Below are 23,316 nucleotides of genomic sequence, written 5' to 3' on the forward strand. Positions count from 1 at the left end.
ACAGGACCAAAAGAGGTCCAGGCCTAGTTATAGCTGGGGTAGTAACCCTAATTGGATCTCTTATTGGATTAGCAGGAGGAATAACTTATAACGCAGTAACTGCCAAAAACATTGCAGCAACCATGGGGGACATTGCCATAGAAACCGGACAGGATTTTAAACTGCTGGCAAAATCTCTGGATTCACTAGCACAAATGGTGATAGAAAACAGGCTGGCTCTGGATTATTTGCTGGCCCAGGAAGGTGGAGTTTGTGCTCTGGCAAATACCTCTTGTTGTTTTTATGTCAATGTGTCAGGACAAATAGAAACTAGTGCTGAAAAAATTTTACAAAAAGCTGTTTGGCTTAAAAATGTTTATCCAGGTAATACCAAGGATATATGGGAAACTATTAGCTCTTACTTACCTAACTTCACTTGGTTATTCCCACTATTGGGACCCCTGGTAACTATATTTCTGCTCCTATTATTCGGCCCTTGTCTTTTTAATCTCCTAATAAAGTTTGTGTCTTCCAGATTACAGCAAATACATGTTAAGACGATGACAAAGCAAGGATTCGAACCCATTTCAACAACTGAGACTAAACATAGTAAATCAGGCAGGAAAACTTGAGACCCCTGGGTAGGTAGGGACAACGACCCATATCAGCCTGAAGCAGATACAGAAGACGGAACTACCCCCTTCTGCACCCCTTAAGAAAAAGGGATCTAAGTCTGGGGGTGGAGAATAATAGAGGGATATAAAATATAGATTCTCAAAGAAAACACCCAAGAGCCATCAAGATGCAGAAAGACAAGTTGTAAATCTCTAGCAATATGGCCTTGGCCTACACCTTTGTGAATGAAGAAAATATAGGAGCGCAGGAAAAACTGGTGAAAATTGTGTGGCTCTACCTGGCTCCACCTCCAGTCCAGCCCCTAAGTACTGCCCTTCTGTAAATACTGGACCCTAACCCAAGGCAGGGCTTCTCACTCTCAAGACACCCTGCATGCTCGCTTGAATATGTATCTGCTTCCCAAATAAACCTCTGTCTATGCCTTTTTCTGGGTCTTGCTGAAATTCTTGTTTGTCATGCCAAGAACCCCAGTGGTCCTGAATTCCTCCTTCCCTCTGGGAACTCCTCAGACTCTTCTCCAGAGACATCTCTTCTCCCCGTGACACACCTGCTTCATTAAATCTAACACACACACACACACACACACACACACACACACACACACACACACCAAAACAAACAAAAACCCAAAACATGGATTTTCTGGCTACCGTGGCATACATTTATAATCCCAGCAACTTAGGAGGCTGAGGCAGGAGGATTATAAATTTGAGAACAGTCTTAGCACCTTAATGAGAGCCTCAGCAACTTAGTGAGACCCTGTCTCAAAATAAAAAATAAAAAAATCTGGGGATATAGCTGCTCAGTGGTGGAACATCCTGGGGTTCAATCTCTAGTACAAAAAAAAAAAAAAAAATGGATTCACCCATTTCCTTGGATCTTTATTTCCTTATAAAGGCTCTTATGTTGTATGAAGCTTATATGAAATAAGTTTGTATGCTTTTCTTTTGTTAATTTGTCCTTTATTTTAGGGGCTTTGGATGAAAAAAGTTGTTTTAGCTCACACTCAACAAAGAACTTTGACATCAAATGTGTATGGGTTTCCCCACACACTCCAAGAAATTCTGCAGTGAACACCAGCTGGGTGCAATTCAATTCTCAAGCATCAGATCCTACAAATTAAGGGCTCAGTCCCACAAGTCTGCCCCCACTCAATTCAGATGCCAATTACAAGTAGTAGGTTACCACCTGTACTTCTGACCAACAGGCTATAAACTGCTCCCCTCTTGGGTTTAATTTGCTGTGATGGCTCACAGAACTCAGGGAAACAATTACATTTACTCGCTTATTATGAAGGATATTACAAAGGATACAGATGAAGAGCTTGATGAAGGGATCCACAGGGCTAAGTATAGTGGGGGTTGGGAAGGGGCCCAGAGTTTCCATGCCCTCTCTGGGTATGCCATCCTCTCAGCACCTCCATGTGTTCAGCTATCCAGAAGCTCTCGGAAGCCTGTCCTTTGGGGTTTTACAGAGGCTTCATTATATGTGTATGATGGATTATATAATCGGCCATTGATGATCAGCTCAACCATTTGGGTGGTGAGGTAATGGCTACATACCTGATATCCAAACCATATATCTGAATATCCAAACCATAACACAAGGATTGAACCCAGGGGCATTTAACCACTGAGGCACATTCCCAGCTCTTTTTATTTTTTATTTTCAGACAGGGTCTCATCAAATTGCTGACAGTCTTGCTAAATTTCTGAGTCTGGCCTTGAACTTGCAATTCTCCTGAGTTCTCTGAGTTGCTGGGATTCCAGGTGTGTACCACCATGCCCAGCTTCTTCCAAATTTCTAGAAAGATCCCAGGTGCTCTCTATTACTCCAGGGGCAATAGGAAGGAGAGCTTCACTGGATTTAAGGTCTTAGCAGGCTAGGATGTGTGGATCTGGATTAATCCCAACACGCTGGGTGATCCTGCAGGCAGTGGTGATAATTAAGCCTAGAAAAGTGGAAACAACAGTGGGTGGGGGGAAAGGAGCAGAGACTGTGAGATCTGGTCCTCTGCTGTCCAAAATAGGCAAAGGTTGGGAGGGTCAATTAAGATGGTGCATGTGAAAAGGTGAAGTTTTATGTGAATGGAAAAGCAACTGCCTGATTGGGGCAAATGCTCTCCCAACCCACCAAGGTCTCCCTGTGGCTCTTGTTGTCCTCCCTACTGGAATCCATGTGGAGAAGCCCAAGGCAGTTTGTTTACCACCTTCCTGCAGCTGTTTGAGTCCGCTCCTGGCCAACACCCACACCATAATGTCAGGATCCACAGAGCTCCTGGTTCTCTGACTGTCTTTTGTTTTTTCCCCTCAGTCTTTAGCTGTTCACTTTCATTGGAGCCAATTTTTTTTTTTTTTCCTGAATCTTGGGCCTGCCTATCTTTCAGGCTGGCCCAGAGCAAAATGGCACACAGAAACATATTTGTTGAATGCAGGTGGCAATCCTCCTAGTCACCCCCTTTCAGTTCTTGCTGCTGTCATGAGAGCCCAGCATGGGGTTGCCAGGTGAAGAGAGTCAAGGAGTTAGGTGTTGGGGCAGAAGGACATGCTGGGGGGGCTATGCTGGAAGTAGGGGTTCAGCATTCAGGCTACAGAAAGCAATGGCAGGCAGGTTGGCTCTTCTGCTTCCCTTTTGCCCTTACTTCTTGGTCTCCTCAGGCAGCTGATGCTCAAAGTAAAAGAAGGGTAGGTAAGAAGGGCAGGCTTACTAGCACCCCTCTTTGGGTAGAGAGGGAAAGTGTAAGGATCTGTGGGGTGTGGGCAAGGCCAAACCTGTGGATGCCAGGCTTAACTGAACCCAGCCTATCCTTTGGATTGTCTGGTGCTAGAGTATCAGGTAGATAGCTATTACCTCATCACATTTTCTATTTACCAAAAATACCCAGGTATTGAATGGGTTGTAACCCATGTCAAACATGATAATCATTATTGTGAGGTCCAGGTGGTTGGGGAGTGGCTCCCTAGACTGACTCACTAGAATTCCTCACCCTGGCTTGGCAGGTGGCCCATGTTTTGGTCTAGTATATGTCTTTGCGTCGGGTCCACAGCTACTATTTGATGAGGCATTTCACATTAGTGGAAACTTGAGAGGAAATGGTGTACCTTGTGTGCAGGACTTGCTCCTTCAGCTGAGATAAAGTAGTTCTGTTAAATGGGTGACAACCTGTGACCATGATGTACAGAATAACACCCAGGTTCCAGATGTCCACTGCAGGGCTGTTATATTCTTACCCCTGGGAAGATTTCTGGGGCACAGTACCAGAGAGTTCCTCAGATCCTGTCCAGCTTCTGCCCAGGCTGAAGTCAATAGTCTGATGTTTCCTCTGGCATCCATGAGGATGCACTCCAGCTTCAGATCGCTGTGCACGATGCTCTTCTTGTGGCAGCAGCTCATGGCACGTATAATCTCTCCCCACTCTCTGAGTTCCTCTTCCTGCATGCTACCAGCCTCCAGGATGTAGTGCTGCAGATGTCATCCACCTGCATGCTCCATCACACAGGTAAATATTTTCAATGGTTTCAATAATTTGAAACAGCTGAATCACACTTGGGTATTCCAAGGTCTCCATTATAACCAGTTTGAATATAATGCAAGGGAAGTTCTGCTTTATTTGGGGCAGAATTTTCACAACCACCTAAGTTTCTGTGAGGAGATGGTAGGCCAATTTCACCTGGACAAAGTTGCCCTGCCTGATGTCTTTCAGGACCCTATAATGGTCCATGAGAGTGTTCTTTTGGGAAGAACTGACTGAGAGGCCCTATCATAACCTTACCACTCAGATCCTAAACAGCAGTACTAAGGATACTGGCTAAAACAAAACAAAACAAAAAATCAAAATTGAAAACCAAAATAGGGCTCGGGTTGTATGTACTTCAGTGGCAGAGTGCTTGCCTTGCATGCGTGAGGTTCTGGGTTCGATCCTCGGCACCACATAAAATAAATAAATTAATAAAAATAAAGATATTTTGTCCATCTACAACTAAAAAAAGTTAACAAAACATCCAAGTGTGGTGATGTTTGCCTATAATTACTGCTACTTGGGAGCCAAGACAGGAAGATTACAAGTTCAAAGCCAATTTAATGAGGCTCTAAGCAACTCAGTGAGACTCTAATTCAAAAAATAAAAAGAACTGGAGATGTGGCTCAATTGTTAAGTACCCCTGGGTTCAGTCTCTGGTAACAAAAACAAATACTAAAATCAAACAACAAAACCCAACAACCCCAAAACAAACAACAAGAAACAAAACCCCAAGTCCAAAAACTAATATCAAAAGACCAAAACCAGAACCACCAAACGAGGCAGCTATGCATGAGTCCAACAGGTAACCCACAAAGAGCTCCCCCTGAGCTTATGAACAAAAAATCATCTGCAGCCAGGACCTTGTATAGGTGATGTTTGAAATTCTCTGATTCCTTCTGAGCAAGAAATGGCTTAAGTCATAGCTGGGCATGAGCCACAGTGGTCACCTCACTTTGGCCTGCAGGACATTTTCCACTTTAATAATAAGAAAGGAGTCCAGTAGTTTTAGGCTTCAGTGGTTTATGGAAATTGATATTTACTTGATTAGAAATTAAAATTTGTAAGATACTTAAAAAAAAAGAAAAGAAAAAAAAAACTGCCCTTCTTGTTTCACGAGTAAATCAATGGACTTGGAAGCTATTATTATAGGAAATCACATGGATCAATAAGACCTGTAGTCTAAAGATCTGAATGGAGGTTTGAATAAAAAAAAAAAAAGGTACTGAAAACTATAAAGGAATCTGATGGTGAGAGAGAGAGGAAGACAGCCCTAAATCATAACTTGGGGTTGCTCCTGACCTCCATATCATCCATCCCTAAGCACAATGCTGTCTGTGTGGGCTGAACAAATGTCCTAGGCTGAAAACAGAGGAACGGAGCCAGATGGCCAGCATGAGTAGAAGGATTATACTGATGGGGTCAGAGACCAGAGACTAGACGTCTGCCTAACCTGCAGCTGGAGATGTGGCAAGAAGATGTAAAGATTAACCATAAAGGAGAGAGATTTTATCATTTTCTTCCCTTTCAAGGCCAGGAGACACACTTTTCTGGGGTTCAGGTTAGTGACAATACTTACAATCTGAAATATAGACCTTTTTTTTTTTTTTTTTTTTTTTAAGAGAGAGAGAGAGAGAGAGGGAGGGAGAGAGAGAATTTTTTTTTAATATGTATTTTAGTTTTCGGCGGACACAACATCTTTGTGCTGAGGATCGAACCTGGTCCACAAGCATGCCAGGTGAGCGCGCTACCGCTTGAGCCACATCCCCAGCCCTGAAATATGGACGTTTCTATTTTACAAAAATGATCTATTTCTAGGAGTGTGAAATTGGTTCTCCAATCTGGAAGCAGAGCACAGCTGGAGTAGCAGGGATCGCTGCTGGGTGGGGTGAACCTGCAGGGAGGGAGGAGGTGAGATGCTGCCCAACAGAAGGGTGTGTTGAGCATGGCCCATGTGCCCAGAGCACCTCTGGTTGGCCCATGTTCCTGCCAGCTTCGAGCTTTAATAACTGGGGCTGGGTACCAGGGGCGTGGCCATGGTGCCAGACTGAAGAGTGAGGCTGTTTGAAATTCTCTAACTGGTTCCTTCTGAGCAAGGAACGGCTTAAGACAGCTGGGACAGTGTTGGCACCTCCCAAGTGGGCCCAGGAAAGCAAATGAACCACTATGATGCCAAGCAAAAATACCTTCTTTTGGTGTCCGGATTGCCTTCGCCATCACTGCTTTCTAAAAGTCATGCCCTCCTGCCTGCTCAGACTCCTCCTTCTACCTGCTCAGCAGACTTCTGGAAGCTTTTGTTGTTGTTGTTGTTCTAATTAGTTATACTGACAGCAGAATGCATTCTGGACACTTTTGATGGACTCGCTGCTAGAGCCCTTTATCAAGGAATCTGGTTTGGGGCCATGTTGGACATGCTGCTCCACCATGTGTCTGTTGGTCAACCAGCTATACCCTTGAGCTACCCTTTTCTTCCAGCTCAGCATGAGTTTGGAGGTGGCCAGTCACTGGATGCACCACTACAGTTCTGTGATCGGAGGCAGTGAGAGTCACAAGATGATGGACCTGTTAGGGAATCCAGTGCTTTGGATCTATATATTTCCAGGTCTGCTCTGTTCACCTCTGTGCTGCAAATGAGCTCTTTTTTTCCTGCCTCCTGTACCTAATCAATTTCTCTGAAGGATCATGAGTTGGCTCCAGCTCTGTGGGGCTTTTCTGAATGGGCCTCTGGGTCACTGCCCCATTCGCCTTGGTCAAGTCCCTAATTAGCATTATCCACCTGATCACAGCTGCTGATAACATTGCTGCCCTGAACCCAGCAAACTGTGCCAAGAAGTGACCCTGGCACCTCCTGGTACCCCCACCTGATCTGGGCATCTTATTGTACACAGGTTCCCCCTCTGTTCTCTTCCTCCTCTCCTATGAGGTCCATCCTCATGTCTTCCTAATGTGTCCTCCAACGGGCTGGGATGGGGGTCAGCCTCTTTTTGGTGATATCACAATCTCTGTAATCCTGAGAACCGGGTCCACCCTTGTTATGCTTGATGACCTGGCCTACAAATCAGAAAGGATGGAACACCCCGGTGGAGAAACTGAGGTCATCAAATTTGAAATTTTTAAAGTGGATACAAAACTATTTCCACAATGCAGACAATTAAATGCATTGTTGTGGGTGATGGTGCTGTTGGTAAAACACGCCTCCTGATATCCTACACGACGAACAAATTTCCATCCGAGTATGTACCAACTGTTTTTGACAACTAGGCAGTCACAGTTATGATTGGTGGAGAGCCATATACTCTTGGACTTTTTGATACTGCAGGTCAAGAGGATTATGACAGATTACTAAGTTATCCACAAACAGATGTATTTCTAGCCTGTTTTTAAGTCTGTTTTTCTCGGTCCTCATTTGAAAATGTGAAAGAAAAGTGGGTGCCTGAGATAACTCACCACTGTTCAAAGACTCCTTTCTTGCTTGTCAGGACCCAAATTGATCTCAGAGATGACCCATCTACTATTAAGAAACTTGCCAAGAACAAACAGAAGCCTATCACTCCAGAGACTGCTGAAAAGCTGGCCCGTGATCTGAAGGCTGTCAAGTATGTGGAGTGTTCTGCACTCACACAGAAAGGCCTAAAGAATGTGTTTGATGAAGCAATATTAGCTGCCCTGGAGCCTCCAGAACCAAAGAGCCGCAGGTGTGTGCTGCTATGAACATCTCTTCAGAGCCCTTTCTGCACAGTTGGTGTTGGCATCATACTAAAAGCAATGTTTAAATCAAACTAAAGATTAAAAATTAAAATTTGTTTCTGCAATAATGACAAATGCCCTGCAACTACAAACATGCACCCATGAGACAAGGCCCATAGGTATGCCTCCCCACCCACCATACTAGTTAACTTTGAGTAATTGTGTATTGTCAGAAAGTGATCAGTACTAGCTTTTTTTTTTTTTTTAATTTAAAAGTAAGGCATGCTTGTGATGACTTTGTAACAGACTAATTTGTTGAAGCCATTCCCTGGTTCCAACCTGGAGAGTAATGAGTAATCTGGGACACTTTTGTGCCCCCCCACCGCCTTTTTTGGTGTAGGGGGAGTGTGTGTGGGGTTTATATTTTAGTCTTTTTTTTTTTTTTAATTAACTGATGGACAGCCCTTAGGAGAGGAGGACAAATTGATTCCACATTCCACTTCCTAGATTTAGTTTAGAAAAATGTGTTCCCCACCTGGTGCTCTTAGGAAGGAGTATAGTAAATGCCTCGTTTAATAATATACTCCTTTTTGAAAGTTGCCTTTTCTCTCCACCCTTGAGTAGATCCAGTATTTGATGAAATTCATGAAAATGGGTGGCAGCTGTCTTGCCCTCCTCTTTTCTAAGACGCATTCTATATGTGACTGTGACTTTCAAGGAAATTTGTTTGCCTTTTTTTTTTTTTTGCGGGGGGGTTCATTTCTAACTTCTTTCATTGATAAATGAATAATATTGCACCTTTTGAAATACACCAAATGAATTTAGTTTGTAATTAAAAAATAATTTTTTTCCCATCAGTCATTGTTTTGTATACTTAGCATAGATTTGCAACTCACTGTGTGGTGGTTCTAGAACCCAGTTGAAGACCTGGCACACAGAAGAACTATGAGGGGTGGTGCTAGAAGACAGATGCCTGCAGGATGATTGGCATCCTTTCAGATTTGAGGATGTGGGCCTGCTTCATGAAGAAGCTGGTGGTGGATGGGGTAGGAGAACATTTACCTACAAGGGGACTGACCAGTTAGGAATCCCCTTATTTCTGTTTTGCGTATGTGGCCCCCTAGCCCACCGATATTCTTTAATGAAAATCATGGCGAGAGTCTTGTGGAGACTCTTCATTAAGTGTTAATAGGGATTATTTTTTTCAGCTTATTTGGTTGCAGTTTCCAGTTTTTAAAAATGTTTAATCTTTTTCCACTTTCCCCAAATCCTAAAACTTGTAGATTCATTAGTATTGAACCAATGCTTTTTTCTGTCTCAATTCTTTGTATATGCATTCTTTTCAGATGTATTAAACAAAAACCCTTCAAAAAAAAAAAAAATCAAGAGGCCCCACCCTTAAGCCAGTGCTCCTGGGTGCCAGACGACCTGAGGATTGGGCATCCCCACGCACCCTATTGGCTCAGCCCTGGCTTCTGGCTGGCCTGGGACTTTAGGGACACTTGAATGAGAGATGGTCCTGGGGCTAGGTTTCCCAAAAGACATGTCAGTCAGACCTCTGCCCCTGGCCAGAGGAAGCCCCACACCAAGCCCAGGAGGGAAGGGGCCATCTAGATCCTTCCATGGCAATCTCCTCTGCCGGTCTACCCAGGCCCTGAAGCCCTGATAATAAAGGCTAGAGCTTTCTCTTCTGGACTTGGCTTCCTTTGAGACATTTTGGATCAAGCCGAGAAGTAAAGGGAGACAGGGGAAAAAAGGAAGATCTCCCCCAGTTTGCTGCTGGCTCCATTCTGTCATTGCACAACAGAGAGAAGCCCTTCCTGCCACCCAAGCTCATGCCACATCTTCTCAGCCCACTTTCTTTATGCCCATGACTGTCTGCTTTTATATTTGCTATCCCCCCTACAGTGTAAACTCCATGAGGGCAAAGACTTTTCTTTCTTGTTCCTTTATGTCTAAAATGAACATTAACCTTAACTTGACACACAGTAGTTGATTAATAAATATTCTGGGGAAAAAAAGAGAGTGGGAAATTGAGTCATTTATTTCAGCAAATCATTCATATACTTTATATATGAATTAACTGCTTTCCACATTAGGAATAATGAAAGCAAGGAATCTTGTCAAATTGGGATGTTGAAAGATAGGCTGAGGACTGGTTTAGGATTTAGTTCACTAAAACTTGTAAAAATAATACAAATGCAAACTCCAGAGTTTTAATTCAGCCAATTTATTGTAAACAGGAAAACCCTAGGACTCTATCATACTGGCTGTGTCACATGCTCTTTCACATCAACTAGTCAAAAACAAGACTTAAAAAGTCCCCAGTAACTAATAACTTAATGTGTTTCACAAATCTCATCTGCTAAACACGGAGTAAATAGAAGTATCTGGGGTAGTCTGTTATTGCTCATGGACTGCAGCTGGGATCCATTTAAATGAATCCATTAGTATGCCTGAGTGACCCAACAGTAGCTCTAGATCCCATTTGGAAACCAGAAATTGCTGGAGCACACTAAACAAGTGCAGGTTCATGGAAGACTACAAGGAATTGCTTTCAGATCTCTTCAGGTGCCTTTTCTCATACAAATGACACTTGTAAATTTTATTCATTTTTTTTTTTAAAGAGCTAAAAGTTACTTAATAGCACATAATTTTCCTCAGAAAAGGTAGGTGGATTTTCATTTACTTTTACAGTGATGGACATAAACACTCAGGACAAATTTTAGATTCATTTTGTATATATTTGCAGTTTGATGAAAAGCTGCATAGTCTACAAATGCATAAGACCAGAAGGAAGTGATAACTTCATACACCTTCTGATGGACCAAGACAGCTTCACACAAGGAGGCTCTTGAAGTTAGATAAAAAGACAGTTACAGCACCACATTGACCTGACAATAGAAAGGGAGCCCTGCTTTTGAAAGCAGCCTCCTAGGTTGTGACTAGTATCATTCTTGCCCCAAATTGAGATAATTTGGAAAATGGAAAAACCTAAGATGTGAAAAGACATGACTCCACAGAAAGAAGTCCTGGCAAATCAAGTCATAAGGGGAGGTTACATTTCATTTGAAAATGCCATTCTTTGCCTGAGTTAATGGACAACAGGACCACTTACTATTACTAGTGCCTGTATGTGGAAATATATTCACAATTTCTCTTGAAGCAAGTTTTAATAATAGTAAATATTTCAAAACTGCTGTTAAATCTACAATAACAATTTCACCTAAAATAGTATCTCATGAAAAAAATATTTTTAAAAGTCCACTCCAGTCATCTGTATGTATGCTTATATTTATATATTAAAAAAAATAACACTTAAGGCAAGATCAGACTGGTATCAACGAGGGATTTAATCTTATGGAACTCACTACTTAAGAATGCATATCTCCAAAAAGGTGGCTTTGTATTTGCTGCCTTTTAAATTCATAAAGGGGCAAAATATTGTGGTTCACACACTGACTGCAATTTCACTGTAGTAAAAAGTTAAGGGTGGTAACAATAGCTGATGTTGGAAAAGCATGTCACACACTCAGTAGAATCTGAAGTTGACTCTATTTGTACTTGTTAAGTAAATACAGCAACATGTTGATGAGAAATGGTAAAACTGACAGAACACTGCAAACCAACTATGAACAAGAATGGCAATATAATTCAGTCAAAAACAAACCACAGTAATCCTGAGAAATTCAGTTTGGGACAAAATTGATGTAGGGTAAATCTGTATTTCTAGCACTGTAAATAAGTAGGGTATTCTAGATTTTTCCAGCATTTTGCTAGTTGGAATAAAAAACATGTTCAAATTTTATAAAAAGATTAAAACCATGCCTTATATTAACCAGCAATTTCACTAATAAAAGAAAATGACATTGCCTTGTGCATTATCTGCCAAATGTAATGTTCTCCATTGATTTACATGAAACTATCAAGTAGAAAGCAAATTTGAAGATCAATTTTTAAGAAGGTAATTCCTTTTTAAATGTTTTAAAGCCTTCTATGCTAATTCCTTTTTAAATGTTTTAAAGCCTTCTATGCCAACCTAAGAGGCTTTTACAAAAAAGCTAACTTTTATTTTCTTCAGACAAGTGACTATTTTACAGAATAGGGAAGAAAGATTCTATAGGAATATCATTAATCATTTTAAGCAGTTATATAAGGGAAATTTCTCTTAGTAATGAAAAGAAAAATGTAAAATATTTGAGGCATGTATTTTAAAAATATTCTACATCTCTAAGACTCTGTAATTTAATTACTTTGGATTTTTAATATTTCTACATAATGACATTTGACAACTTCTTTTTGTCTGTGTCTCTGATAGTGAACCAGAAACTATTAAAGTGGCCAAGACTGTTTTCCTAGGCTCTGGAAGACTCAGGAATACATCCTCTTTTACTTTCCCAGCAGTGAATGGGAATCTTCAGAGTTTTGCAGCCATGAAGTTAATATGTGGTTTCACAAGGGGAAATAGCGGCAAACCACGCTTGAACTCAGTCATGTTCTGAATCACTTCAGGCTGCAAAGAAAAAAAAAGTTCCCTTTTAGTGTGTTTAATTTAAAAACAGTCTGAAGAGGACACCAATTTTTCTTCAGGGAAAGAAAGTACACCATATAAGGGGATACTCCATAGAATGTGATCTGTTGATCTTTTTTTAGATCAGTAGGGGCAAGGGGTCATAGATTGGTTTATGCAAACCTATGGTGAGTGTCACTAGTGGGACTCTGGGCCAGCAGGCAGACTCCTGGCTTTCAAATGGGCATACAAAGGCTGGCTCATCAGGGGCTGGGCACCAAGGCTTCAGCAGAGCAGCACAAGCTGGTGTGCCCATCTAGCAAGGACCTGCTCATATTGGCACTTGCCACAGAGGCACTGCAGAAAGGACTAAGAGGTCTCACTCTAATATTCTGGGGATACATGTGGCCAGAGATGACTCAATGCAAAGTGCTACAACTGTTCAAACAAGAAGCAAAGGAAGACAAGGGCAGAACTTAAGTAATCAGACAGTGTAGGGGGAACTAAAATAGAAGCTCAAACTCCTGGTGACTTGAAACCTCTAGGTCTTATGTGTCCTGATGAACAAGCTCTTTCTAAGTCCTCTGACAGTACAAGCTAACATAATGTTTCTTACTTGTGGCAAGGCTGGTGCTTGTGACAAATTTATATCATTTTGACAGGGGAACTCTCCAACAACAGGACCTATAAGAAAATGAAAGGTTTAATGCTTTGCTATACTCATACTTGCACACAAGAGCAAATCTGAAAAAAAAAAAAAAAAAAATCTAAGCCAGATCCAATCAGGTCTAACTCATGTGCATCTCAGATTCTCTCAGGCTGCCTGCTCCCAAGTAATTGATTGCTTGTGCTGCCTTTTGAGTGTCCTCAATGATGGTTAATGATGTTATAAAGCCTTGGCTGCAGCAGCAGCTTAGTGCTCAGGTTTGATTTGACAGGATGGATCTCCACACACCCAGAAGGATGCAGTAAAACCCAGAAGGTCAGGGGGGTTAATGGCCAAATAGTAAGAGAAGGAGACAAGTAGGTAAATTGCTGAATCTTGCTTCCCACACACAGTGATACCATAAAGCCTCTTTGGAGTCAGCACACCGGCAATCAGCTATGTTTTCCTGTGAATCTGTGGCTACCTTGGCACTGTCACCTGGTACTGTTTTTTTTTCCTTCACAGCTTCATTTCCCCTTCCCTCTTACTTTTGCTTCCATAGAGCAGACTCTATTTCCTCTTATCTGTCTACTTTCTAATGCTCTATAAGTCATATGGCTATGGCAATGGATAGCCATCATATGATTCAACATGAGCCTAAAAACACAGACTTTAAAAAAAAAGTCAATATTTAATACTTACAAGAATCCATTTCCCTGGCAAGAACGTGAACGGATACCTTATGTCTCCTTGGGGCATCTACTGCTAACATTTCCTAGGCAGAAAGAAGAGCAAGGTCACCATTTTCCAAAGGGGTACAAATTGTGATGAAGTGCTGCTGGGTATGGTGAACCACACTTATAATTGTAGCAACTTCAGAAGGCTGAGACAGGAGGATCACAAGTTCAAGGCCAGCTTGGGCATTTCAGCAGGACCCCATCTCAATATTAAAAAAAAAAAGGAGTGGGGGGGTCAAAATGCCAGGCTTGGTGATTCCTGCCTATAATCCTAGCAACTTGGGAGGCTGAAGCAGGGGGATACCAAGTTCAGCAACTTAGTGAGGCCCTGCCTCAAAATAAAAAATAAAAAAGGCTGCGGATGTAGATTAGTGAATGCCCCTATTCAATCTCCAGCCCCTCCAGCATCCTACCTTCAAGACAGGGTGCGGATGTGGTGGGGGAATTGTGATAAGGTAGGAGGAGATACCTGATGCCTTAGCCAGATGTGATGTTTCAAAGACCAGAGAGATCACTGGGCAAGCCAAATTCACCCAACAGTTATTTATGGCAGTTATTATAAGCCTTGTCCCGTGTGGCTACAAAGGAAGGCCTGATGATGCTTCACAGCAAGCCTGACCATGGTTGCCCCTGTCCTCTGTTGACAGGATGGGCCAGATGACCCCCACAGGCCTGTTCTGACCTCTCCAGCTTTTTTTTAGGTTCTTAGCCCAGGCCTGCCTCCAGTAATATGTAACACCTCATCTAAGAATGTCCTTCTTTTCTTTTCTCTTTTTGCAGTCTGGGGACCAAACCCAGGACCTTGCACATGGTAGGCACTAAGACACACCCCAGCCCTAAGAAACACTTTTTCCTAGATGTCTCTGTTAATATCTTGTAGAATACCAGCTGGAGCACAACTAGGGAAATGCTATTCTAGATTCAGCTTAAGCAAGTTACATTAGAACATCATCTTTTGTGAACAACTGTAACTAATAATACTTCAAGATGAATATCTGAGAAATCAAAAAGTACAGAATGTGATAACCCTTTTTTGTAGTTAACTGAGGATAAATACCTATCCCCACAAAACAAAATGGTCTTGAGTGGCAAATAAGTACAACTAAAATTTATTTTGTAACATCAAGAAGTAAACATGGGCTGGGGTTGTGGCTCAGTGGTGGAGCGCTTGCCTAGCATGTGTGAGGCACTGCGTTCAATCCTCAGCAAAACATAAAAATAAATAAATAAATAAAAGGTATTGTGTCCATCTATAATAAAAAAAAAAATTTTTTTAAAAAAGAAACAACACATTCTGATTTATAGCACCAAACCTTCAACACTACTTATTAAATGCTACTAAGTGCCAAATATTTAAAATACCTCATTCCTATAATATTCCAATCAATTCTACTTTGTAGATAAGGAAACAGGTTTTAGCGCTTAAGTAACCTGGGTGAGGTCACAAAACTAAAAGTTGGTGTTGGGGTGGAGCCTGGCTCCACATGTTCCTGTTGCTGCCCCACAAAAGAACCTCAGAAGGAGGTAAGATGACTCAGTAGATTAGCAGACCACTTATTGAGCTGTCTGTCAAGAAACATATGCCCTATCCCCAATCCTCTACTCCTCACTACCCTACTGTAGCTCTCTTTTCATGTACATGAAGACCACCTGAGGTTATAGTTCATATCAAAAACTTTGTTCCAGGATCCCTAAAGCTTAGGAAATAACGCCAAGAGTGAATATACAGGATGGCATCAAATTAAAAAGCTCCTGCACAGCTAAGGAAACAATCAGGAATGTGAAGAAAGAACCTACAAAATGGGAGAAAATCTTTGCTAGCTACTCTTTTGATAGAGGATTAATATCTAGAATACCTAAAGAATTCAAAAAATTTTACACCATAAAAATCAAATAACCCGATTAATAAATAGGCAAATGAATTGAACAAACACTTCTCAAAAGAAATACAAATGGATGACAAATACATGAAAAAATGTTCAACAGCTTTAGCAATTAGGGAAATACAAATCAAAACTAAACTGAGATTTCATTTCGCATCAGTCAGAATGGCAGTTATCAAGAATACAAATAATAAACACTGGAAAGGATGTAGAGAAAAAGGACCACTTTCACACTGTGACAGGACTGTAAATTAACACAACCACTATGGAAATCAGTATGGAGTCTCTTTGAAAGATTAGGCATGGCAAGAATTGGGTGTCAACATACTTTATATACAAATAGAGATAAAATTGTGGTATATATGTGTAGTAAGAATTGCAAAGCAAAAAAAAGTACATGTATGAAGACATAAATTGGCGTGAATATACTTTATATACAAAGATATGAAAAATTGTGCTCTAAATGTGTAATAAGAATTGTAATGCATTCCGCTGTCGTGTATTTAAAAAAATAAAATCAATTAAAAAAAAAAAAAGATTAGGCATGGGACGGAGGTTGCAGCTCAGTGGTAGAGCTCTTGCTTAGCACATGTGAGGCACTGGGTTTGATCCTCAGCACCACATAAAATAAATAAATGAATAAAGGTATTGTATAAAAAAGTAAAGAAAAGAAATATTACACATGGAACCACCATATGACCCAGCTATGCCACTCCTCAGTATTTATCCTAAAGAATTGAAGCCATCATACTATTCTGATACATGCATACCATGTTTATAGCAACACCAATCACAATAGCTAAACTACGGAACCAGTGTAGGCATCCATCAGTGAATAAATGGATAAAGAAAATGTGGCATATATACACAATGGAGTTTTACTCAGCCATAAAAAAGAATAAAATTATGTCATTTGCAGGAAAATGGATGGAACTTGGGAACATTATGTTAAATGAAATTAGTCAAACTCAGGACGGTCAGGGTCTCATTTTTCTCTCACACGCGGAAGCTACAGAGGAAAAAGGAAAAGGTGTGTATACAGGGGAATCTCATGAAAATCATAAGGAGATCAGTAGAGAAAAAGGACCAGCGGGTGAAAGGTAGGGAGAACTGCTGGGGTGAGATAGTGACCAAATTATATTATTATATTGTGTGTAAATATGAGCATGTAACAACAAATCCCATCATTATGTACAACTATACTGCATGAATAAAAAATGTGGAAAAAAAGTTTCATATTTTCAAAGGCTATTACTGTAAAAGAGCATGAATAGTTGAGATAAGACAGAGATGCCTTCCTCTACACAAGACAAAGGGAGAAAATAAATGGCTCAATTCTCACTGCCTAAAAATATGAATTCCAGGGGCTGGGGTTGTGGCTCAGAGGTAGAGCACTCACCTGGCATGCGTGAGGCACTGGGTTTGATCCTCAGCACCACATAAAAATAAAATAAAGGTACACAACTAAAAAATATTTTTAAAAAACGTGGGGCTGGGTTGTTGATCAGCAGTAGAGCACTTGCTTATTAGCATGTACAAGGCCCTGGGTTTGATCTTCAGTACCATCTACAAATAAAATAAATAAAGGTATTGTGCCCAACTACAACTAAAAAATATATTAAAAATATGCATTCAAAATATTGGTTTTTGTTGTCAAATTCTGAAACTATGGTGCTAATCCATCCTCTTTTTTATCATTAAGGTGTTGTCAGCTACATTAATCATGTTTTACATAAGAGAACAGCAGTCTTGCAGTTTTGCAGATTTTGGGGTAAGAGGTGTAAATAACTTCTAGATGGCGTAAGAGAACCACTTTCCCCTATGAAAATTAAATGGGCATTGAAAGCCCTAACATATGAGAAAAATGTGATAAGGCCTTACTGTGCAAAAATCATGCTAATGAGGACTGCAAACAGATTCCTATGCAGGCAGCTACAATATACCTCTGGAAAATGACATTTTAAGTAAATGATCTCTCCTCTAAAGGGATGTGAAAATGGGATGGGACTGAGTTCCCGATGAAACAGCTTCTAATCACAGATATAATCTAGGCTAAATGGCTAGACCACTTAAGAGACAATTCTAAGGTGTTATAGTAATCAGAGTATTATTTTTTTCCAGGCACAAAAGTGTTCTATATAAAGTAGTGGTCCCAATAAATTACAAAGAACATATGTAGCATTTAAAATTAGTATAAGTCCATTGCAGCATAAATTTTGAATTTCTATACTTGACATGCTATTTATATTATATGACTACTTACTACAAATTTTGCTATTCTTAAGATTTTATTTTGGAGGGGAAAATTTAGATGATGTGAACTTCTTTTTTAAAAAATATTTATTTATTTTCATTTTTTTTTTTTTAAGTTTTAGGTGGACACATTATTTTATTTTTATGTGGTGTTGAGGATCGAACCCAGTGCCTCATGAATGCTAGGCGAGCGCTCTACCACTGAGCCACAACTCCAGCCCCTGATGTGAACTTCTTAAAGTTGTTCTGGGAAGACTTTAATGCTTCTTTTCTCTGCATGATAAACTTTCTCATTAAGCACAGGCATTTAAAGCTCATAAGATTTCTGAACACAGTTCAAAGGGGAATAATTATGTATTTAAAAAAGGAGGCACAGTTGCTCCTAAGTAGGTGAAAACAATGTGTAGTTGTCAGAGCCTGGAAAATAATCTGATTCTCCAGTTTTTTTTTGTTGTTGTTGTTCTTCCTCCCCACCAAACAAGCTTAGCAATGTTCTTCGTAGTGGAGTAGAAACAAAGGAACAGCTGGGCACGGTGGCACACACCTGTAATCCCAGGGGCTTGGGAAGCTGAGGCAGGAGAATCATGAGTTTAAAGCCAGCCCAGAAAAAAACAACAACAACAACAAAAAAAAACAAGGTGCTAAGCAACTGGGTGAGACCCTGTCTCTAAATAAAATACAAAAAAGGGCTGGGGATGTGGCTCAGTAGTTGACTGTCCCCGAGTTCAATTCCCTGGTACCAAAAAAAAAAGGGGGGGGGCGTGAGGGAGAGTTCAGAGAGGTGGATTTAGAAGGCAGGAAGAGCCAATGTAGTCCTCAGTTCAGAAGAAAAGCAAGACACTACTGGTTCAATAAGAATTGTCTATTTTTTTCTAAGAGTAATAGGTCAAAATGTGTCAAAAATACTTAAACTCACAAAAGCACCTTCATAAATCCAAGCTGAATGTCAAACAGTAACACAACATATAACACATTTCCTTCACTCAAAATGTAAATAAATATATTCAACTTACCTTGTAGAATTTGATGATGTCTTCCTTGGTAAGGGTCTTTAAATATGCAACTTCTATATTATCTGAAAAAGTAATCAAATAGTTTTCTAATATTTTCACATTAAGCAGTCAAAAATACTAATAAACTATAACACATTTCACTCCAAGCCTTTCAAGTATCCAGTTTTTTTTTTTTTTAATACTGGAGATTGAATCCAAGGGCGCTCTACCACTGAGCTATATCCCCAGTCCTTTTTATTTTTTATTTTGAAACAGGGTCTTGCTAAGTTGCTGAGGCTGGCCTCAAACTTGTGATCCTCCTACTTTAGCACCCCAAGTTGGTAGGTGATAGGCATCACCACACCTGGCTAAAAATATATTTTTAGGTGACTATATGCTCCTGCAAGTAGAAAGCGAATAGATTTTAAGTAAAAGTGAGTGGATACAGTGCAATAGGTAAAAACCTTGGTTTAGGAACGAGGCCAGGTTTGGTTACACATCATGGCTTTCTGGATTTTGCTATTTGCTACTGGATTTTGGGTTAGTCACTCTGACTTTTCTATTTTTTTTTTATGGTGCTGGGGGTTGAACTCAGGGCCTTGTGCATGCCAAGCAAGTGCTCTATCAACTGAGCTTCATCCCCAACCCTCACTTCAACTTCTCTGAGCCTCAGTTTCCCCATCTAGAAATTGGGGTGACTACTCAATATGGCTGTATTGAGAAAATCAAGAAAATGACATGTGATGTTATGCACATGGTAAATGCTCAATAAGTGCTAGATACATTCGTAGTGAATCCAACTTCTAGAAAAATTACAAGAAACTGAGGCCTCAAAAAGGTGATTTGGCCAAAATCTTCAACTTGTCGATATCAGAATATATACACTACTCAACTCCCCTAACTTCTAGTGTGGCTTAGTGCACTCTATTATTGATCTCTGTTCTGGAGGAAAGGTAAGAGGAAGCTGACAGGGGACTTCAGAAAGCACAGATCTTCCAAATCTGAAAGCTGTGAAAGTTTTAGGAGAACCCTAAAGAAAATGTTTGAAATCTTATGCCTCTAGGGCACTACCTGACTCAAGGGGATTAATTCATTCTTCTTTTGGGGGGTGGGAAGGGGCAGGGGTCTTTACCACTGAGTTACATCCCCAGCCTTTTTTATTTTGAGACAGAGTCTTGCTAAATTTCTTAAGGCCTCACTAAGTTGCTGAGGCTCTGGAGTTGTGGGATTATAGGTGTGCACTCGCCTTAAGGGAATTCAATCTACAAATTTTTCATTTTTTCAGTGTTATCGGAAATAGGTACCTATGTATCTGTGCTCAGAGTCTCAGGGGTACACTGATAGAACAAACAAACAAGTGAAATTAGATTTGTTATTAATATACCAATGTGAGTTATAGGGAGATCTAGCTGTAGTTTTGGAGAAGAAAAGGAGATAAGGTTCCTAATAGGAAATTTTTTTTTTTTTAGACACATTATTTTATTTAGTATTGACAGCAAGCATATGTGGTAGATGATATCATGACCTAATAGGAAATTTTTAGGGGTGGATGGGAAGAGAGGGGGCAGGGGATTAGCAATGATGGTGGAATATGATGAACATCATTATCCAAAGCACATGTATGAAGACATGAATTGGTGTGAATATACTTTAAATACAACCAGAGATATGAAAAATTGTGCTCTATAGGTGTAATATAAATTGTAATGCATTCCACTGTCATTTATTTAAAAAATCAAATAAATTACTGTACATAGATGTTTACCACAATATTACTAATAACAACGTTAAATATAGAATGTTCACATTTTAGTATATGTCCATAATATTTGACATATTTATTTCCATTTTTGGAATGTCCAATATAGGAAAAAGTCATTAGTACTTAAAGTATTTGTACATGTTTATGGATATTAAAATGTGGCTCTGCTATATTTGATCATGAAAAGTATTTAAAGCAATGTGTACATTATTATTTCATTTCACCAAAAAGCTGTATTTGTTAGAAAATACATTTGGAAGAACTTAGAATTAAACAAAGATTTTTTAAAATTGTGATATTATTCCATGCTACTTTTGTATTTATTTATTATTTTTTTTAGTTGTAGTTGGACGCAATACCTTTATTTCACTTATCTATTTTTATGTGGTGTCAAGGATCGAACCCAGGGTCTCCCATGTGTGAGGCGAGCGCTCTACCACTGAGCCATTATCCTAGCCCAATGCTACTTTTGTATTTTTTATTCATCTAATTAGTGTGAATCTTAAATAACAAGGTTTCTTAAAATAAATAAATAAATAAATAAATAAATAAATAACAGTTCTTTTAAAGTGCCATCCCTACTCTACTGCCAAATCACAAAATATATACCATTTTGTAGAATGGCCTCAATGTTCTCAAATTTTACATTTAAGTGCCATAATATGTTGGGGTTCTAATTTTACCTTACCTCTGTCAAAATTGTATTGCTGGGATATGATTTCTCCCCAATATTTAGCACACTCTGCCGATAATTTCTTTGGTTTGTCAAGTCGACGAATTGCTAATGCTTGAATATGTTTTTGGAAGGCTTCTTCTGTCATGTCCTCTATGGACTTTTCCATAGTAATTAAGAAAGCTTCCACTCTGCTTTCTAGGTAGTGTGGTGGCTTTTCCGACTGGATGATGAAGCGCAAGCCCTGTATACCATTAGCTCGACGTGGCCCACTGAAGACAATGTAACCTAAAACACAAACATCAACCAGTCAGGATCTTGGCATTTGAGACTTAGGCCACTTTTAATCTTTTGGAGCAATAAAATCTACTTTAGAATTTTAGATTATCTATCCTTGGAAAAATATTAAGACAGTCTCAGTTTCTAAAGACAGAGCAGAAGAGCTCGCTGAAGACTAGTTAGAAAGTTGGAGATGATTTTTTCTTCTTTGGGAAAAACAAAACAAAAAAATCTCCAAACAACCCCATTCATCATTTGAACTCACATTCCACCTCCTCACTTTTTGTTAGTTAATCCCCTTCAATCTAAGTTTAAGTAATTCCCATTCCCATGACATGCTGTACTCATTTTCACCCCTAACTACTGTCCCAGTTATCTGCTTTTAGTATCTAATTCCTTATATGAACCTGGCTCTACCACTGCATTTCTTGTTAGATAATCCATTCCTGGACCTACTCTATTCAGACTGTAACTCTGCAGAGACTGGGCTAACTAAAGGTTTTATTTCCACTGGCATCTGGTGATGCCATGAACACAGTGCTTGAAGGACTTTCTAAACTGAGTTCTTGGCTTGCTTCCTTCTGCTGTTCTGCACCTCTGACAACTTCATTGTGTTTGGGCTCTAATTCTGAGGAAGTCATTATCTTCAGCAGAGCTTTTATACTTTGAACACTATTAAAGACTATCTATAACATAACCATTCGTCTAGTGCCTAGCATGGTATTTTTTAAAAAATTACAGGTATCAAGAGAGACTTACCAAATCCTCTTTCTCTGGTTCCTCTCTGCCATTAATAAGGGCCTTCTTGAACTTTTTTTGGGGGGTGGGGCAGAGTATCAGGGACTGAACTCAAGGGCACTTGACCACTAAGCCACATCTCCAGTCCTATTTTGTATTTTATTTAGAAAAAGGCTCTCACTGAGTTGCTTAGCATCTCTCTTTTGCTGAGGCTGGCTTTGAACTCAAGATCATCCTGCCTCAGCCTCCCAAGCCCCTGGGATTACAGGAATGCTACATGGCGCTTGGCTTCTTGAACTTCTTTACTCATTTATTAAATCTGCCAGGAAGTCTAAGACTTTCACCAGTGCCTAAAATTTTGCAAATACATTCTAAGTACCTTGTATGTGTCCCAGGTTTGGGATATAGTGATGAATAAGAGAGAATACCTGCCCTCAGGGAACTTGTTTGGTGAATCCAAGCTCCTCTGAAGGGCTGCTTTCTATTTTGCTACTCTTGAGTCTGCCCTCAGCATTCTCTCCTCTCTACCTGAAATGTCTTCTTTATTGACATGTATGTAATATAAATACAGGGTCATCTCATTAAGAATTGCTTTGATATCTACAAGATATTGACTGCTTATCTATCTTATTTATACCGAGGTGCTGGGGATAGAACCCAGGATCCTGTGCATTCTACCACTGAACTACATCCCCAGCTTGGATTGCTTATCTTTTAGAAGTGAATTCTCTGTCAACAAGGTTTTCACAAGTCTCTCTTCTACATGTGGAGAATGTTTTCTGAGGACAACTGTTTTTCATTAAGGTCTATAGTATCTTGCTATTACCCCACTTCCTTCTCACCCAGCTGCTCCTTGGTACGCAGGGTATTGAAGCAAGGCTCAGAGATAATCTGACAGAAAAGTTCTAGAAACATGTTCTCCGAGGTGCTCTGCATGTCTGTTTGGTAGTATATCTCGATGCCACAGTTATTATGAACTTCATTCCTCTGCTGATAAACAAACCATCCTCCTAGAAGTTTCAAA

At 40.0% G+C, this 23,316-nt stretch overlaps 1 protein-coding gene and 2 pseudogenes across 3 annotated transcripts in view; 2 read left to right on the top strand and 1 right to left on the bottom strand.

Annotated features, from left to right (window-relative positions):
* The first annotated feature begins 814 nt into the window (after positions 1–814).
* On the top strand, positions 815–6,968 carry LOC143381066 (CDP-diacylglycerol--inositol 3-phosphatidyltransferase pseudogene; annotated as a pseudogene).
* A 305-nt stretch (positions 6,969–7,273) lies between these two features.
* On the top strand, positions 7,274–7,843 carry LOC143380988 (cell division control protein 42 homolog pseudogene; annotated as a pseudogene).
* A 2,101-nt stretch (positions 7,844–9,944) lies between these two features.
* Ide (insulin degrading enzyme) overlaps positions 9,945–23,316 on the bottom strand; it is a 92,677-nt gene continuing 79,305 nt past the window's right edge. Inside the window, exons 20-25 of one of the 3 annotated variants that reach the window (XM_076834211.2) lie at positions 23,135–23,302; positions 21,291–21,563; positions 18,862–18,923; positions 13,678–13,750; positions 12,946–13,013; positions 9,945–12,332 (exon numbers count right to left, since the gene is read on the bottom strand). In XM_076834211.2, coding sequence (XP_076690326.1) covers positions 12,237–12,332; positions 12,946–13,013; positions 13,678–13,750; positions 18,862–18,923; positions 21,291–21,563; positions 23,135–23,302 — 740 coding nt within the window. In that variant the 3' untranslated portion in view covers positions 9,945–12,236. The remainder of the gene's footprint in view (positions 12,333–12,945; positions 13,014–13,677; positions 13,751–18,861; positions 18,924–21,290; positions 21,564–23,134; positions 23,303–23,316) is intronic. The other 2 variants (XM_076834210.2, XM_077105327.1) reach the window with 2 other exon arrangements.

The sequence above is a fragment of the Callospermophilus lateralis genome, chromosome 15 (genome assembly GCF_048772815.1).
Source record: "Callospermophilus lateralis isolate mCalLat2 chromosome 15, mCalLat2.hap1, whole genome shotgun sequence".
In the NCBI taxonomy this organism is placed as follows: domain Eukaryota; kingdom Metazoa; phylum Chordata; class Mammalia; order Rodentia; family Sciuridae; genus Callospermophilus; species Callospermophilus lateralis.